The following is an 18,808-nucleotide window of genomic DNA, read 5'->3' as shown; positions in this document are numbered from 1 at the left end:
TGCTAAGCCGGATACATGACACTTGTCTGACCTGTCTGTCGACGAAGGACCGCTGGCAGCTAACTGTCAGCACATACACCATTATCTGCTGGCTTTTAACCAAGTAAGATTAAATGATTGAGTTTTGTCAAGTACTTGAGAAATGCAAAGAACCAAACAATATTTCTGTGAAGAAGGAATTTATTTTTGCCTCTCTGCTTCTACATTTATCTCCTTACGATGCAGCCAGCATCGTAAATGTTAAAAACATCAGTGTGCTATCAAAAGGACTGCATTATTAAAACAGGTGAGGAACCCCCGAACCCCCTTACAGCCTGCCTATGAACACTACGCCCAAAAACTAAGGTTGAAAACCGGTGTTGTGCCAAAAAGTGATTGCCTGCCAAAAAGTGATTTCCAATGTTTCCGTGTATTTTTTATGTGTAATATCTTTACGTATGTTGGTAAATAGACTTCGGTGAACAGCGTTTACAAAGGGGTTATATATAGAATTAAAAGATTATCTGTTTTTTCAAGTATCTGTGTTATTGTACTCACATTATAACCAATCCGGTCCTTTTTCCCCACTTACAATATTTTTACAGAACTATTGTAATATTTGCTGCCATTTCTGCTGTCTTACTCTTACAAAAGACATTTTTAATGTTAATGAGTTTTTTTTTTAACTGCATAAATAAAGGTTCTATAAAAGTCGCTGCCAAAAACTGATTGCGGCTTCTACCTTGTTACACGAATGTTGTTTGTGGCTCAATATGACTTTGTGTCATCCATGAGGGATGCATTTGACATATGTTTCACATATTATATGCCAACAAGTTACTTATAGCAGTTTAAATACGAGCAATCAGTTTTTGGCAGACAATCACTTTTTGGCACAACACCGGCATCCGGCATGGTTACAGTAAGTGTCCATCATCATCCTCCCCTAAAATCAGCTTGCTGTGTAGGTAAGTAAAGCATGATCATTATCAGAGCAGGTAATCTTTGATCCTGATGTCGTCACACTGCAAGTGTTAAGAAACAAGTCCTCAAATAATCATCTGATATCATTTCCCAACAAAGACTGCAAAATTTGTAGCTTTATAATAACAAATACAATATATTTCTACACAATCAGTATATAAAGCTTTGAAGTAGCTATTAACAAAAATAACCAGAGATACATGATCAGAAGGCACAGCGACACAGTGGTGACAGTGAGGAGACTGTAAACATTTTGTCCTGTTTGTCCAAGAAGAAGTGTAGCAGGAAGGGCTCGAGTGTTTCCAGAAGGCAGTGTGTTGGCCACGACAGCACCGCTGCTGCTGACGCGGCAGCCACTCCAACAGTTCAAACCTCAGTTTTAAGGCTAAAAACACTTAATGTAGGAAATCTCGCACCAGATGTTTAGGCAGCAGTGAATACAAGGTTATTTAATTCACCCACATACCAAACTGGTGCACCATCATTTTTATTGATTCTCAAGAAATCTAAAAGAATTTGAGTGTTTTTTTTAATGAATTAACCCAACTCCCAAGTACCCATCGTCTCTAAAACAAGGACATCCAGTGCCCAAGAAAATGTGGCCCAACATACACTGAAACCTGGATTTGGTTGAAATTTTGCTGTTACTGGACCATAATCTCCTTTAAAATCCCTCCCTGCTGGATAAGCAGCATCAGCAGTGTGTCTGTGTTTGTGTGTATGTGTGTGTTTGTGTGTGTGTGAGGAACTGGCTGTTGTTTGCCAAGATGCCGCAGGCTGGCCAAAGGGAGCGCTTGGCCATTAATCAGCGAGGTCTAAACCGACGGATCGAGACGAACGATCCGTTACGCGTTGTCGTACTTCTGCAGAGCCTCTTCTAGCTTGCCCGTGATCTTTTGGAAGAAGGTGATCTGCTGCTGTAGGTAGTGCTGCATCTGCGCCTTGAAGTCTCGCACGCGGATCTGATGGAAATGCTGGATCTCAGCCAGCGTAGCGAAGGAGATGATGTTGCAGCGCTCGTTGATTCCTTCTGCCTGTGCCCGATCCATTTTTCCCTCCTCCACGTGCTTTTGGCTCTCTTTCACCTTTGTCAGCGCTCCTGTATGGGGGATTAAAAAGAGCAGGAATTTTAGAATTTCTTTTCTAATCAAACTAATACATATTTTTCTGTTTTCTAGTCCACGAAAAGCACCCACACCACTAAACCTGCAGTACAAAATTAACAAGTGGAGCATTAACTGACCTACTTGTGTTGTAGAACAAAATATGAAAGTGTCTAAATCACCTCAAAACCCACCGACTTCAACATGAGGAAACCAGAACTGCAAAATGCAAATTTCTGGCCACTATATATCCCACTTTGAATATTTACAGCCTGGAACAAGGAAGTAGTTTCAGTATTTATAGCAAATGTTCACCTTTGTGACATCAGCACTTGGGGTAATATTTTTTAAATAAATGTATTCAAGGTTAGGGGTGTGTCTGTTTTGAGTCACTGTGTGCCACATCTGGGCACATTTAACCACAGGACTGGGAACTCCTGCAGCGCGATCCCTAGAAGTACCCAAGAAGGAAGTCCAGTGGTTCCCCTATGACTGTTACCTCAGTGAAAAATCACAGTTAAAGCACGTGACAGGACCATATGAATGACTTCATGTACAATACAAGTGCAGACCAGAGGTGGAGTTGGGATGATTGTGCTTGGTGACTGTGCCTACAGAGTGTACACTAAAAAAAAAAAAAAAAAAACACTCAAAGGAGTTGGTATTCAGTTTCTCTGGTAGGCCCGTTTTATTTCAATCCTGTTGTTTGCTACCCATAGTTAGTGTCCCTTTTAATAGTCACAATAGAAAGGATGAATCACTGGGTGATGTCATGGTAGCGTCTATGGGTTTTCCACCAAGTTCCAAGTTGCTGTTGTCACTACCTGATATTGGCCACACCTGTAGCCTGGCTCTCTGTTGCTATATTTGGGCAGTTATTTATTCTTCAGCAATGGAAAAACAATAATTGGTAGTTGATGTAATATGCTGCTCAGTGAGCAAATATGTTGCTAGAAATAAAATGTAGAGAGAGCATGTATTTAAAACTTCACAGCACGGAGGTCTGTTAAGTTAACTGGTGATAATGGTGGTCTATGTTAGCCCTGTGACAGGAGGGTTACCTATCCAGGGTCCACCCCATCTGAATCGGATGAGAAGATAGATGGAATAAAAGAAATTCAATTTCAGTGTTAACCTTCATTTTTCCTACCATTCTGAACTAATAAGAGTTCAACCGCTGTACAAATTGTTTATTTACACAAAACTCCAGAAAGTCCCAGATTTTTGTTAGCATACACTGCACATATAAGTTTTCCAGTCAAGTTAAAAAAACAAACAAAAAAACCCATGCAGACACAACCAGACAAAACAAAACCACAAGTTTCTTTTTTTTCTAACTCTTTTTTTTTTTTTTTAGCACAAGCCCCCCTAAAAAAACAAAACAAAACATGACCTATCTTATTTGGTCAAGCTTAACCTTTAACTTATCAAACTGACCAAAAATAGTGGGAACACTTATGAGCAAGACAGGCTCTCTGTATCTATATTTAGGAGCACAACTCTAAAAATATCTATTAAGTCATTTCAAAGCCTCGAACCATTTAAGGGATTTTTCTGGCAGTTTCTCTCAACTACCAGGGCTATTTAGGAGTGCACTCATTTTAATAACTGTTTGACATCAACTGTTGGATGTTTGCAGTGCATTCGTGTAAAGCGTGAAAAACTAAGATTGCACCTTTACTAAACTCCTAACGAAAACCCACTGCAACAAATCCACAGAATCATACTCATACTGAAAGTTGCACAAATGCCTGCTCGAGTTTGTCGCACATGCACAAAGAGCTACTTTCTATCATCGCTGTGGTGGGGTCTTGTGGCATTAGAGCACCAGAAATGATGGTTTACAGCCCTGCATTTCTGCATTTCATGCTTAACTGACACTTCCTTTACAAGAAAGTACTACCTTTTCAGTGCCACAAAACAAGCCTTCAGTCAAAAGAGACAAAACATAAGAAATTAGCCTCCGGCTTTCCAGACAGATGGTTCAATGAGAGCGGAAAGCAGAGTCACAACAACAGGAGCTCGTGGCTGATGACTTATCAAACTGCTGACCAGCTGAAAGGAATGAATGTCGTGAGAAATTGATGTTAAGCTGCACGGCGCGAGAAAGTGGTGGGAAATGATGTTCTCTCTGAACTCCCTACTTAAATATGGTCACATATCACAGCTGGTAGCAAACAGGAAAGCCACAGACCATGGACCCACTGGTGAGGATGCGGACATGAAAGTTATGTGTGCGTACATCATTTTTTGATTCCTGGTTCTTAGAATTTGGCCCCAATGTTTCAGTTAGACTTTTAAACAGCATGAAATCAGCTTTACAGCTGAAGTATGCTGTCAAAAATCCCTGAATGTGGTTCAGGTCTCTGATTGTGAAGACTTGCTCGTTCCCTGTGTTTTCTATGGATTGTTGAGTGGACAAAATATGATGCTGTGTTTGGAATTTTTGTTCGGGCATTTGATGGACCAAACACTTAAGAAAATTATTCACAAAGTAACTTAGCCCTGAATAGTTTGAAGTAATAATGTGCTCTAAACATGTGTTTCACTGGTCCTTGCTGAAACACTGGTTTGCCCCATGCTTTAAAACGTGGGAAACCAGTGTAAGACGTACTATATGTGGAAGTTACTGAGTGTTGACACTGAAGAGATGTAGCAAGAGCGGTGAAATAGCGTGAACAGCATGGCCAATTATAATCCTGGCTTCAGAGCAGAGTCTGGAGGTGTGATTTGTGGCCTTAAGGCATGCAAAACGTCCTGTGTTGTTGTGTCATGGGAATTTTTTTTGTCATTATATGAGCTGAGTCACCAGCACTCAGCAAGAACTCAGAGGCAGCCTACTTGTTTCCTGAAATGTGACACCACAAAGGGCACACTGACCTAAGTCACTACCTTTTGTGTTTCCATTAAGTTTCTTTTCTTAGACTCGAGTTGTAAGACCAAAGACCAAACTTGATCACACTGAGAAAAAAAATGCTGAAAATCCTCCCTCAAAAAAGACAACGCGTTGCCCTTCCCCCCACCAAAATCTGCTCAGTTTGCCTTCTGGCTATAGTTCCTTCAGCTGAAGTTTAACCCAGATCTTTGACATTAGTGTGATGTACAGCGGACTGAATATGACAGAAAGAGAGGTGAAAGGGTATGAGAAAAAAAAACAAAAACAGATCAAGTTAACCACAGATGTTGAAAGTATGGATGCTTGTTTCCACCACTGAAAAAAATGTTTGCAATCTATAGGTCAAAATTCCAGGTCGTGATCTCAATTTTGAAACATTTTAAATAAGTAAACTGAACATTCGACTGATGGACGGCATGATAGCGGAAACATGGTGTTTACCTGCACCTTAAAGGTCTCCGGCTTCCTTTGTTTTAAAGCCCACTTATGGATTAAGACAGAATAACTGTTACCATGGAGACTTTGAAAAAGACAAGAGTTTGATCACAGAGATATGGTGTCAATAGAGTGTAATATGGAAAGCTACATGATTTTCACAGCTGCAAGTAAGTTTTGCAGACCTGTTGCACAAACAGAGCTGCTGATCACAGAGAGAAGCTTTTTTTCAGGTGTGGAAGATGCAACATTGCAAACTTCATAGGTCTTACAATAACGTTGGTACGCTGGGAAAATTTGGGCTTGATAAACTTTGACCCAATCATGCAACAAGTCTATAAATGTGACTGTATGCAGTTCAGGCTAATACTGTGTTAAAAATGATATGAAAATGTTAAGCAGGTCCAACTTAATGGGGATCTATGCTTCAGTGCAAAACCCCTCTGAAACCCTACCCTGTAAACTCTGCCACCTACTTAGAAATGTCAGGTCAGGTTGGGTGGATGCAGCCGGATGTAGGAGGGGGAAAAAACCTGGAATTTCATTTCCTTCTCTGACTGGCATCCTATATAAAACACTGGGACATGACCTTGAGGCAATCTGCATTTAATGTATCAGCACAAGCATAAATGCTGGCGGCGACGTGGGCCACTTCCTTAGGTTACATCGTAGGCTTTACAAAGCTTCCCCGCAGAAATAAAAATCAGGTCTTAGTGTGATTGCTGCACGACTCAGACAGAAAAGTCAGCAGGTTCTCAATCAGACATGAGGCTGGCATGCTGAAATGCCATCAGATTAATGGAAAGCCATGCATGTCTCAAGGAGTCTTGAGCAGTCTTCATGTGACTCATTATTATTGCTCTTAATCTGTCTTTTTATTGCCAGCACTCATACACTGGCTACTTATTTAAGTGCTATAAGTTACACCGGGTAAAATGAGTCAATCATTAAAAACCTGAGAATTTCTTTCAACGCATCAACATTTTTATGAAGCTTATTTGCTTCTTATAGTTGAATCTCAACCTTTCCTCTTTAACTTTTTCTTCAAAGCACTCGACCTGAGCTGTCTCTCTGATATACTCATATCTAATCCTGTCTATTCTGATCACGCCCAATGAAAACTTGGCCACCTCCAGCTCGGCCTCCTGTCCTGTTTATCAGTGCTACCACCTCCAAACTATACACCACAGTAGCTCTCACTACCATTTCCCTCTTGCTGCAACCCTTCTGTCATGCATCACCCCTAATACTCGTCTCCACCCACTCCACCCTGCACGCACACTCTTCTTCATTTGTCTTGTGCTCGGTCTGCTGCTCTGGTTGACCCCAATTTGTGGTTGTACATATAGTGTATTTATTGGAACAAAAATAGTGAGCAGGATGATCTTTCTTTAGTTATTTCTTCAACACTCGGTTTAGTTCTAAACTCTAATATTCAAATTGTATGTGATGTCTTAGTTCTCATTAGTTCTTATTACTTCCTTCTCCTTATGGCTTCTTTACCTTCCAGTTTTAAAATCTACTCATTATATTTGAGCTGAAGCTTATTTTATATTTGCTAGATATATAAATACAAATAGATGCACAAACCCAACATCACAGATAGTGATGAACGAGGTTAGTCCTGATATTCGCTTGTGTAGAAGTCCTCCCCGCATGGAGGTGGCACCCAGCCCTCCTGGGCTCATTGCAGGAAGCCGTTTCAGGTCTTATATAATCACCAGTTACACAACACCAAGCTACAGCGAGCCTGTGACCTGCACAACCAGCTGCAATGCCCATCTCATCACTCTGTCACCCACTTGCACATCAGAGGACATTTAAATAGGCTTTAACAATATATCAGAACAGACCCGCAGAGTTTGCACAGGAGTGCACGCTGAAAGGCTGACTCAGCAGGAAAGCCTGACATCCTTGTAAATCTATGCTTTCCTTTGCACGCCTGCCATTGTTTTATAACACCATGTGGTGATAAAAACTGATGAGAGCAGAGAAAATACTGATCTTAAGGATGTGCTGAACTGGTAAAATTAAGGAGGGAATAAAATGCATAAATAAAAAAATGTGAATAAGGATAAGGAGGCAAAAGAAAATGTATTAAGGGTTCAGCTTGACTTCTAGGTTCTCCCTTACTGAATTTGTGCTCTGCAAACAGTCTGTGGGATTTAATATAGATAGATAGCATACACCAGTAAACTTCCTCTTTACATCGAAATACAACGATGTGTTATCTATAGTACTACTCCTTCATAAACATGATCAAAACTTTGTGACTGAGCATTTTTACTGACTTATTACTGACTATATCACTGTGACTACACAGCTCAGAGCATAAAGTTGTGCTCTTTTGTGTTTTCCTTAAAGAAGCACCAATTACAAGATCACTTTTTTTCACACCAAGCTTTATCTGAACAGAAACTTTCAGCAGCAGAAGCGTCTTCTGTTTAAATTTGGCTAATGCAGAAGGTCAGCACACAAGAAAAAAAAAAAGATGTGCTTTCACTTCTACATACTGGTGGCAGCTGAACCAAATTTAGACTGAAACATATGCAGTCAAAAGTTGGGTTTTTTTCTTTGTTAATATTAATATTCATGTTTCCTCTATTTTGATGTTATTTAAACTGATCAAAAACATTTGAATTGTTCTGTCTTTGCTTAAAAAAACAGCTGCAGATTCTTTGATAATCAACACAAATTGTACTCACTGCTAATCCTGCATGGTAAGACCCTAAACAATAAACTTTCTAACAATAAACTTTCTGACAATAAACATTTTCTTCTCTCAAGAGGTTCAAGTTATTAGAAACAACACAATACTTAGGGTGTCAATATTAGATTACAGTAAAGCTAAACAACTTTGGAAAGCAAAGCCATATATGATGTCAATAGTGTGAGCTAGCATTATAGCTGCCAGGCTGCACTCTAACAGCTAATCTGGTCCCTGCGGAGGTGGAGATCAATAGGGTGGTGGTCAATGTCCCTCTGTGGGAAAGCTCACATTTCACAAGTCACTTGCATCCAAACCTGTCTGGAGTCTCTGGCCACAGTGAGACAGGAACAGGAGGCTAAAAATGGAATGCAGGTATTGATAAAGTCTGACAAGCAGCTGCTTTGGTATGCTTCATTTCGAGATAGAAACCATCATATCAGTGCAAGACTACCTCTGGAGATAAGCTTCCAAAAAGGGAGTCAAGACACTGTGATTTGTCTCTCTGTGTGCTATTTAAAGTTTACATGTCATTATTTCCCTAAGCTGTTATCATGTGGATGCTCATAAATATGTCTAAAATTTCAAATAATGGGGTTAGCGTATGTTCAAATAATCCCTGTGTGGCATAAGCTCAGGCTTCACCGTGTTCTAGACACTCTATTTCAGAGTTCACTTCAGCCTCTTATATGCTATAACTTTGCCTTTCTCCATGGCTGGCTGATGGACCAATAACACTGCAGACTGTTTGCACCATATACTTTGTATACTGCCTCCATCTGACAGCAGAGCTCTCTGCAGGTAGACAGGCCATCCCCACACTGCCAACAGACTGAACATGCTGAACCATAAATTCTGCTTAATATGGATATACCAGGCATAAAACGTCTGCAAGCACAGAGGTGTTTTAACCTTCTGTTTACAAAATCCAGCCAATCAGAAGAGAGCGGGCTTTAAAGGAAGTAGAAAGGAGATCAAATGCGTTGCTTCAGACAGAGGACGAAGAGAAGGGGCTGGACAAAAGAATTATTTTGAACATGTGAAGCTACTCTAGTGGAGTCTACACAGAAAAATGCAAACAGGAAATGAACATGATATAGATCCTCTTTTAACTTTTTGTCTTTCAATCCCAGCCAATTTCACTTGTGCACCACTTCTCCAGAAACGTGCAGTTTGGCTTCAGACAACAAAGGATGTGGTCAGTCCTCTTTTCAGGTGTGGAGAGAGGCTAACGGGAAAGAAGAAGCACACTTCCTCTACATGTGGTGACGATGGTTGTAAACAGAGCAATAGATAGAAATGAAAAATTATTAAAGAGTATTACTAATGAGTATGTATGTGGCTGGTGTACCTTTATGTTCCCAGCCCCACAGCTGTGTCTTCAAACAGTGATATGACAGTGAAACCTAAGCCCCCAGTTTTTATACCATATATATATATATATATATATATATATATATATATATATATATATATATATATATATATATATATATATATATATAGACAGACACACATATATGTGTGTGTATAGATAGATAGATTTTTAATTTTTTAATTTTAGTGCTTTGCTGCAGCAGTAGCAGTTGCCATGTGATGGAAAATTATAAAAGATACTAAAGTGAGTAGACATAAATATACACTGGAGGCTGAATATAATGATACCTGCGTGAATACTTTTGCAGTAGATATTTGCATTTAATGCTCCTCAGGCAGTCTGAGTGACAGGCTTCAATTCAGGTGTCATAAACAAGCACACGTTTGGAAATACTGGCTGTACAGTAAGCACGTCAACTGTTCTTCTATGTGGGATTATAAATGTTTACAGCCTCTAACAGGTATGATAAACTGGAACAGACTTGTAATTTTGTTTGAAATTGATTATTGGCTTAAAGAATGATTACAAGGAAATGAAAGCTCATGTGGAAGAAAAACCCAAAAAAACTGGCTGAACTGGACTCAGAATAAAGGAACAAGATGAGATCAAAGCAATTTTAGATTCAATATGCTCTTCCTTTAATCTCCTGCATATCGCGGGTTTTCCTTCAGCTTTATTTTTCGTCTACCGCTGTGTGTTTGTACTACTCCTTGATCTTTTCTCAACATTGTGCCTGCAGCAAGGTCTTCCAAATATCTTATCTGTGGAATTGGGCTGGGCTTATCACACCAGACTGTGTGAATGGCTGTCGCCTTATTTGGAGCTGTATGTGGCCTACGTGGTGATCTTGATTTGAAGTGACTGGGATGTTTGTAACCCACTGCAGCCACTACAAAGTCTGTCCTGTTTCCTCACTCTCTGTCATCGACTGTGGAGTGAAAGGGCCCAGTGGTTTGGGGGCACAGGCAGTGGCACTGGCAAAATGCCATTTTTAGCATCTTTTGTAAAATTGTATGTCTTATCAATGAAGCACAAGTAAGATGTTTTTAGTGGGATTGTGGAGAAAAATGAGAAGGATTAGCCTGTGAGAGCACACTAGCCCGTGTCCTCTGTCATGTCCCACATTGCACTGTTTGAGGCAGGACTTTCAGTTTGTATCTACAAAGGCGGAAAGCAGTCTGTCAGGTATGACCTACAGACCAAAGGTGTGGTTTGCTTTTTGTTTTTCTCTTGCATTAACTGTACCGCATATATGGCAGCGATTGTGAGAGCAGTTCCACAGTTTCTTTTGTATAACAGTGTATCCTCTCATGAGTGACATTTTGCCACACAATGAACAATTGCTGGGCCAGGGTACTGTAGGAGGATGGCCTAGATTAGTCTAACAATTTACTTAATCTGTGCAAAGACTGACGAGGCTTCACCGTGGAAGGACATTCTCTCCGTCCACTAACACGTGATGCTTCACCAGCAGTGGAAACTCAAACATAGGCCGAAGGGTTCCACCCAATCAACAGGTGGGACAAACAGAGGCAGCAGCATGTAAGCCAATTTCCAAATGCAAACAACGGCTATTTGTTTTGCAAAGTGCAATAGCCTGTGTAGTAACCTGACTGCAGTTTAACAACAGCAAATATGCCTCAGACAAAATGACCCTGTTTATCTTGTCACAGCAAGAAAAGATGCTTATTTCTCTACTTTGAAACCTCAGAAAAACTTGTGGTTGAAACTGAAGTCTTAATGATCCCACAGCTGCCATATTGCTTTACTTTAAGTGTATATGTGGGTCACTGGGATTATGAAACATTTTAAGCACATTCTTCTGAATTTGAATTGTGTGTATTTGATAATTTTCTGCGTTTGTAGTTCAGTTTGGTCTTTATGCTTACTGCGTAAAATTCATTTGTAATCATCATAAATTCCCCACTGACGTCTCAAGGATCCAAAGACGTAAAGCAAAATAGCTGAGGCTCCTCAGAGGGCACAAATCTAGTAAATGTGTATGACTGTGGTTACCTTTCTGAACATGGATGATGTCTGGGTAGTTTGCCAGATGTCCTTGGTAAAGAGCTAACAAATCCATGATTGGGTCGAGATCCTTGTTGGGCTGCTCGGCGAAATATTCTCCGATGGTTTCAAATGTGTCCCCAGTGAAGGAGATCGCCTGGTTGAGTCCTGCAGAATACATCTGCTGGTCGATTTCGAAGGCTTGACTGAGGACCTTAAATGACATCCCTACTTTTTGATACTCCTTCTTGAAGCCACTGATCTGCTTTCGGGCAAACTCACTGACGGTGGCATTGAGCTGCAAGGTGCTGTCGTCCATTCTTTTAGTAAAAGTCTTGAATCCATCTATTTTGCTCTCCACCTCCTGGAAGTCTAACGGAACCGGCGGGGGGCTGATGGTGAGGAAAAAGTTGGCTCCGACCATCTCGTCCTTCTCTGCCTTCCTCTTCCCCTGCTTCCAAGCCTTCTCGTCTGCGCTGTTGCACGTGAGGAAGTGCTGGAAAACATCACACCTGGCCAGGACAGGATGACTGGTCATGTGGTTCATCCACCATATGAGGCCTTTCCTCCTCTTGGAGATAAAATCCTCTTCAAACCGCCCCGTGGCCTGCTTCTCTGGAATGTGTGGCACCGAGATTACGGGAAACTTCTCCACTAGCCGAGCATACAGCCAGTCAAAGTGCTTATACCTCCTGTTCACCGGGTTCTGTGTGTGGGTGGGTGTCAGTTTATAGGAAATGTAGCTTTTCATGCCCTTGAACTTGGTCTGTTTAGTGGGGTCATCAATCGCACAGTTGAATGGGTAAGGGTTCTCTTGCCACTCTGGACCATAATTACCCATCACCACGCAGATTTTATCCCCATCCTTCACAAAGCCGGACGCCTCTCCGAGCACAAACGCCTCTCCCCCTGACTTCACAAAGGTCGAAAACCTGTTCAGGTTCCTGCTCACTGTAGCAGAGCTCTTGGCTTGCTGAGCATTACCTCGTGGCACTGATGATGTTGTCACTCTGTAAGTGGACGGTCCATTGCCTTCATAGTCATGGTACCGTCCCCCTACAGTACCTGGCTCATCTGCCACAGTAGAGCTGTCATCCCAGTCATCATCCCAGTCATCATCGCTGCCTTGGCTGGGCTGCTGGTAGCCGTGCTGCTGCTGCTGTAGCGGCTGTGAGAAAGCGGGGAAACCAGGAGGAGACGGTTTAGAAAAGTTCTCAACTTTAGGTTTATAAGAGCCGTCAAAACCTCCGGATGGGATGTTGGCGTATCTAAAGTCCGGGTTAGCGTCCCCAGATGTGTTGCAGCTGTTGTTGTTGACAGTGGTGCAGGCGGCATCGTTCCGCAGGATCTCCACGTACGAAGCGGGGAACAGTCCCCTTTCCCCTTTGCTGTTCACCCCTTCGAACCAGCCCTCGATGTCCTTTTCGCTGTACACAGTCAGGATCTCATTCTCCTTCACCGACACCTCTCCGGGGTTTTCAGAGTTGAAGTCGTACAGCGCTCTGGCTCTGAGCGCCATGATTCACCACAGCTGGAAGGAGAGCAGGACAGCGGGCTCACTTACGGCTGGCTGGCCGGGACAGAGGAAGGCACAGCGGGCAGCCGGGCTAGCTCGGTCAGTCCAACAGTAACTACTCTCAAAACTCCGAGCACAAACTTCTACAACAGCGTCTTCAAGCAGATCCTCTCAGCGCGGTCCTCCGTGTTGGGGAGAAAAAGCACTGGGGTGTTTGTAATCCTGCAGCGTGCAAACCTGGATTAGTGGGTTTTTTTTCTTTCCTCTCTACAACAACACTAATCTGAGCTCCAGCAGTCACCCTCCGATCCCTCTCGTACGCTTCTGTCTTCACAAGCTGCGCAGCAACCGCACGTCAACCAGGCTGAATAATCGAGGGTGGAGCAACAGCACGCCGCGATCCGCCCAGACGACACAAATCAACCTGCCGTGAGCGCTGCGAGTTTCTCTAGACTCGATGACTGATTGATTCCAATCGGAAACAAACCGTTGCGCCTGCGGGGAGCAACGGCAGAGACATAACAGCTGATAAGATGAAGCCTCAGCACATGATTTAAGGCTTAAAGTATTCGCTGAGGTCACAGTCAGGAGTTTTACATATTGTGTTAGTGAATAAGAGGCGTTCCATACGGTTATAACGCTCTAAATGCAGTCTACAAATTCCAGAAAAGTAATGACTATTATAGGCATCAAATCCCAGAGCTTCACTGCATAATTACTTCAAATTAAGATTATACATAATTATTAATGATTTTTTTTTAAAGAGGCCTGACTGTTGATGATGTTGACTCTAGTTAATAATTAACAGTGCAGCGCAAGGGCAAGAAGAAGAAAGGGGTCATTCTCCTGCATCAATTTACATTTCATGAGTACTTTGATCCATTTCTGTATATGAAAATACAGCAGGAGTCTTAGTTCTGCATGTTTTTATGGCATACAGCTTAAGCTTAAGCTGTATCTTATTGTCAGTGATTATAAATACAAAGTGTTCCCAGCAAAACTATAAGTTTTACTTATTTCTCAAAATATTAAGGAATTAACTTCACTGTCCTTAATCGTAGCTATAATCGAGAACAAACCAAGGAGTCATTGAATTTTCCAATGCTTAAAATTTTACAGTTTTATCAAAGGAAATGGCAAATATTTGCACACAACAAGACCCGCTAGTCTGAGATAAGACCGCAAATGATGTTCGGATATCAGGAGTCAGGCTCGGATTTCGGTGGTTTCTCAGTCAAAAGTAATGCCAGCAAAATACTGATATCATCCTGACTTTGTTCGCATTCTAAACACTCATACTTTCAGTTAAAGGCTCAATGGGGAAATTACTTCTGTGTATTTTAAGTCAGTTTAATGTCCAACTTATAAGTTAATAAACTACAAAAAATACAATAAGTCTTTGGATAATTTAACCGAGACATAAATGGTAAAATTTCCTCTATTTTCTCCACTGATAACCTTGCATGCCTCAACATAGCCACCTATAAAGGACACAGACAATAAAGTGTGGGAGAGACGGGATTCCATTATTCTGATGATTAATAACGCGATTATCGAACTTATATTCCTAGTATCAGAAAATTGTTACATGCGGTCGCTCCACTTTCCATCCCAAGTACTGTTTATCGATTCAAAATTGAATAAAAGCTGAAAAGCTTTGTTTAAATGGTGTTACATATAGCAGGTAAGCATTTCCTTGGGAAAGAGGTCCATAAATTCACTTTGCCTGGTAGACACTGCCCCCATGTGGCACATTTTTGTTTTGTCTCTCAGTGAAAGTGTGTGAATTCTTTACATTACCCAAAGTGCTATTGGTACAAATAATATAAATGAAAACGATTAAACATCGGGGGGTTCTTAATAATAAGTAGCAAAGATAAGGGGATGTTTTTTAAAGTGTGCATCTGTGTCACAACTCAATTCACTCAACATGAAATGAAAATAATACTATTTTAGTGAATGGCCTTATAATAAAACAAATGACTTTTTTTTTAGTTCAAAGTACGGTAAGTTAATCATACGTGCGGGTTTATGTGGGACTACACAGCATTTTTATCCCTTGTTCTCCTGTCCCACATTTTGACTCGTCTCATATTTGGACTGACTCTGCAGGACACTTTTCTGAAGTCTGACTTCTACCCAACGTGTGTGAAGAAAGCAGGGACAGCCTTTTTAAATTACATTCAAGTGAAGGATAGCATATCTGATGTTATATCCATCAAAACAGTCACCCAATCCACAAGCTTTGCAGATGCTGATGAATATAATGGCATTTACCAGAAAGAAAATAAAATGCCAGCATTTACTTTTTCAGCTTTTCACTGAAAACACAACATCCAGATGAAACGAATCAGCGTTTGGTTCATCTGGCACAGAGTTTTCTTCTCTTTTTCTAGAACGTTTTCAAAATTTTGAGAAAAGAGATGGATGGATACGAAAATATGGTGTTAAGTGACAGTACGCGTCTGTCATAAGCAGTGTTGGGTAAGTTACTTTAAAATAGTAACTTAGTTACATTACTAGTTACTTCTCTCAAAAGTAACTCAGTTACTTCAAGTTACTCGTTACTTTCAAAGTAACTAGTTACTAGGGAAAGTAACTTTGGTTTTACTCAGAATTCTCTTGTTAATGTGTTTCTTCCATAACTTTGCCAGTCTTCTAGCTTGCTCACTTGCCACAAGTGCACTGTGCCACCTACCAATAGAAAGGAAAAGATAATGTGCATATTTCCACGAGAGAAATCCCACGCCTGGACCGTTGACCGCCGCCATGATTCTAGCCTACGTCACAGCGTCATGTGCGCCTTTTACATCCAACACAAAAACTGCAGTCGTGATGCTTTTGATTGTACTCAGAACTCGGAAATTCTGCCTTCTGAACAGGAAGATGTAGGTAACACCAGACTGCAGATGAGCTGCTTACAGAGCTGGACTGGGACAAAAAAATCGTCCCGGGCATTTTGACTAGAGACTGGCCGCCATTATAGCAAAAATCATAAAGCCTTTGAATGAAAACAAACACTGCTGTGACAGTGATGTTCACTGTTTTGATGGTATATATGTATCAATCTATCAATCGTTTGTTGTAAGATTCAGATAATTATTTTTTTAAAAGCGAGACATTTTAAATGAGAATAAGAAAGAAAAGTATTTCTTTGTGCCCCCCTTTCCCTGTTAGTGCCCTACATGCCCCCCTGGCCACACTTTGCTAGACCCGCCCCTGCACAGTTACCAGCTGTCAGCTACTTAGAAAAGGATCCTGGTGTTATTTGTCTCTCAGAAACAATTCATAACTTCAACTCATCCATGTCACCTAAAGGGTAAACCTGTTTCTCCATCACCTGTTCAGCTCTGATGATTCAGTAAGGACATCTCCTGGTTTCATCTTCATGTTTCCCTCTCACCAGATAACCAAACCATATCATGACCAGCAGCTTTACAGCTGTGGCTCCAGCAAACATCAGCTGATACTAGAAATTAATATTAAATAAATTCTAACAACAGCTGATCAAGCTTAAACGTGCTGCTGTTGTTTAGCGCGACATCCGCTGGTTTCCTCTTTCTGCGCAAAGTGAGCGATAAATAAACAAGAGAGCCGATCAGCTGATCATTGATCAGTTTTCATGATTGAAGTAAAAACGGGAGAAGGAGGGGGGAGAATGAGAGAAGAAGAGGCAGCTGTGCAGCGTAAACACAGAATAACTCCAGCTTTGTGCCTTTTTCATTGTAGCTGAATTACGGGACAAACTGTTCCTTTTCACCCCAATAAGAAACGCGTAATATTTTCTCTGAATACCAGACGGGACGGTTGGCAACTTATGAACAAAATAAAGTTAAACATCATTAACTTCATAGCACAACCCAGCGGTATAGAAACTCCGTCATGCTAGCTAGCACGCAGTACGGAAAAAGTCAGAATAACGAAAATAAACTAAACTTGGTTCATATCTGACCCAGAGAGACTGCAGGTCATAACTTCTTACCTGAAGTTCAGTTCACACTTGGACCGGCGGCCGCCTCGGGTCTCTTTTCCTTCTGCATCCCCTTTCCTTCATCCACCTGCTGCCTCCACCACTTGCTAATGTTACTGAATCTGTGGAAGCTCTGCGACAGCCACCACACGAAGTAACGACCCTATCTAAATCCCAGTAACGACTAACGCGTTCCTGATTTTGGCATAATAACTAGTTACCGTGCTCGTTATCACAATAAGTGGCTAAATATCCCTAATATTGACACATAAGCCTCACAAAAGGTATGAAAATCTGATAACCTGCAAAGTTTGTTGTCTTTTTATTTTAAAATGAGAATTCAAAACTCGGACTTGTCCCATATTGTCTTTCACAAGCAGTGCTTGTTCCACATTTAGATTTTTGATCACTCTGAGCTCAGGTAGTAGAGTAAGTCTGTTTGTGATTCTGGGTTTCTCTCCTGGATGTGGATATGGATAGGTGTCCTTGAAAGTCCTGATGGGCTTTACTTCTGGTGCTGTGTTATCTCAACCACTATATACCTACAGGCCACCAGGGGTCTCTCCACTGACATTTGAGTGAGCCAAATTCCAGAAAAAAAGAACATTACTAGACACGTAGCCTATACGTTTACACGTTTGAAATTCTCTGTAGATGAGATCAAAAGCAATGTTATCCTTTGGACTCTTCTTACCACTTTTCCACAATTTACAGACTTGTCCACGGGACATCCATTTCACCTTACTTTACTGACTTCAGGGAGGTTTCCTTAATAGCACATCACATTAAATATTGAAGAAGGATGTGGTCTCCAGAGATATAAATAACTTCAGTATTCAGCTTCCATCACATAAGCAGACTTTTTACATTGATATAACATAACTGCATTGCGTGAGCTCTAATCGTGCTTTGCTCTAATCTAGAGCAAAACACGATTAGAGCTTCATTAGAGCTTCAAATTAGCGGGATAAAAGTAGTAAGAACTATCTAGAGTCTAGATAGTTCTTACTACTTTTATCCCGCTAATTTGAAGTTTTGCCCACGGATAGTTTTCTTTGCAGTCTTTTTGGGGAAGGTGATGAGATGAAACCATATTTGCATAGGGTGCCATAGTAGTAGCTAGCAATACTCTGAGGCTTCTTGATCAAAGTTTTTTTTTTTTGTCACCCTTTGCGTGAAAGCTGTTATGCACCTGCATATGCATTCTTTCTTGTTCTTCTTCGGATTAATAGCCACGTTTAGGAACCAGTCTTTCACTCTCATGTATGCTTATCATGTGATCTCTTCTCGTTCATTATGCATAGTGTGCTATATTATGCCAGAGTTTGTTTTAGTCTGCTCGAAAGCTCGATAACATTGTAGAAAACTGCAGCTGAAGCTGAAAGATGTGTTAGATCTGCGTGAACACCAGTAATCTGGTGGAATGTAAATAAGTACAGGATGTTTTTTTTTCCAGTTGACATGACATTAATATTCCATGCTCGATGCTGCCAGAACTGTCCGCTTCCTTTGAAAAGGACGTGTGAGCCAAATGTTTAATGTTACATAATGATTTAATAATCTATATCTCTCTGTATATTCCATAATCCTTACTTTGGCGTGTGGCTGTAACGCAGATTATGTGAGAAAATCTATTCATCTTCAGTGTCAGGGGAGTATTTACTATTAAATCATATGATTCGGAGTGAAAACATAAACAGAAATCATCTCTGAAATCTACTTAAAAGTAAATAATAATAAAGAAACAAAAAGGCAAATTTAGCGACATTCAGCCTCACAGTGAAAATAGACAACCCATGTGTTTGGTCATGTGACCGCGATGCGTGCGCAAAA

General features: G+C 41.0%; 1 protein-coding gene across 1 annotated transcript; it reads right to left on the bottom strand.

The window, feature by feature from the left end:
- Window positions 1-162: 162 nt before the first annotated feature.
- snx18a (sorting nexin 18a) lies at window positions 163-13,407 on the bottom strand. Its single transcript, XM_004546980.6, has 2 exons — window positions 11,499-13,407; window positions 163-2,062 (listed from the first exon to the last, which is right to left on the bottom strand). Exons 1-2 carry the CDS (start codon window positions 13,006-13,008, stop codon window positions 1,809-1,811), a joined length of 1,764 nt encoding a protein of 587 aa, XP_004547037.1. The 5' UTR covers window positions 13,009-13,407; the 3' UTR covers window positions 163-1,808.
- Window positions 13,408-18,808: the final 5,401 nt, after the last annotated feature.

This window comes from Maylandia zebra, linkage group LG12 (assembly GCF_041146795.1).
Source record: "Maylandia zebra isolate NMK-2024a linkage group LG12, Mzebra_GT3a, whole genome shotgun sequence".
In the NCBI taxonomy this organism is placed as follows: Eukaryota; Metazoa; Chordata; class Actinopteri; order Cichliformes; family Cichlidae; genus Maylandia; species Maylandia zebra.
This window is presented reverse-complemented; position numbering and strand designations above follow the sequence as displayed.